At 54.4% G+C, this 709-nt stretch overlaps 1 protein-coding gene across 1 annotated transcript in view; it reads right to left on the bottom strand.

Moving 5' to 3' along the window:
- Window positions 1-277: 277 nt before the first annotated feature.
- POMC (proopiomelanocortin) overlaps window positions 278-709 on the bottom strand; it is a 1,375-nt gene continuing 943 nt past the window's right edge. Inside the window, exon 3 of the mRNA XM_029085041.1 lies at window positions 278-709. This exon is cut by the window's right edge and continues 127 nt beyond it. Within this exon, the coding sequence (XP_028940874.1) occupies window positions 278-709 (432 nt within the window).

Consider the following 709-nt stretch of genomic DNA (forward strand, 5'->3'; position numbering starts at 1 on the left):
TAGAATTCTTTTCCTCTATCATTTACAGTATTGTACAGCTCAGTGAAAATATGAAAATCATCCAGCCTGCTCCCAACTGGGCATCATCCCCCCCTCACCCTGCCCGGCTGATGGGTGTGGTGAAGCAGTTGACATCCCAGTTGATGAACCCCCCCCCCTTGGGGGACTAATTAAGAAGGACATAACGAGCGATCTCTAAGTGAAACACATACCAGAGGGACACTAAAGCTACTTGGAAGGGGGTGGTGGGGATGACCTTTGGGTTCTCCCCCCCTCATCACTGCCCCTTCTTGTAGGCGCTTTTGCTGATGGTGTTTTTGAAGAGAGTCACTAGAGGGGTCTGGTTGTGCTCCGAGGTCATGAAGCCCCCGTAGCGCTTGTCCTTCAAAGGCGCCTGCCAACGGAAATGGCGCATGCGGTAAGAGCCACCAGCCTTCTTCTCCTCCTCCTGCCCTTCCTCCTCATCCTCTTCTTCTTCCTCTTCAGCCACCTCCCGCCTAAATTCCAGCGGGTAACTCTCAGCTGACTCCTCTTCCACCCCATTGGGATAGACCTTGATGGGTCTCCTCTTGCGTCCCACTGGTTTCCCCCAACGGAAATGTTCCATGGAGTAGGATCGTTTGCCTTCCTCCTTCTCCAGCCCGGTTCCTTGCTCTTCCTCACGGCGGGATGGTGGGATGGCAGGCAGCGACGCTGATGGTGGGTTACC

The sequence above is a fragment of the Antrostomus carolinensis genome, unplaced genomic scaffold, assembly GCF_000700745.2.
Source record: "Antrostomus carolinensis isolate BGI_N321 unplaced genomic scaffold, ASM70074v2 scaffold41005, whole genome shotgun sequence".
Classification (NCBI taxonomy): domain Eukaryota; kingdom Metazoa; phylum Chordata; class Aves; order Caprimulgiformes; family Caprimulgidae; genus Antrostomus; species Antrostomus carolinensis.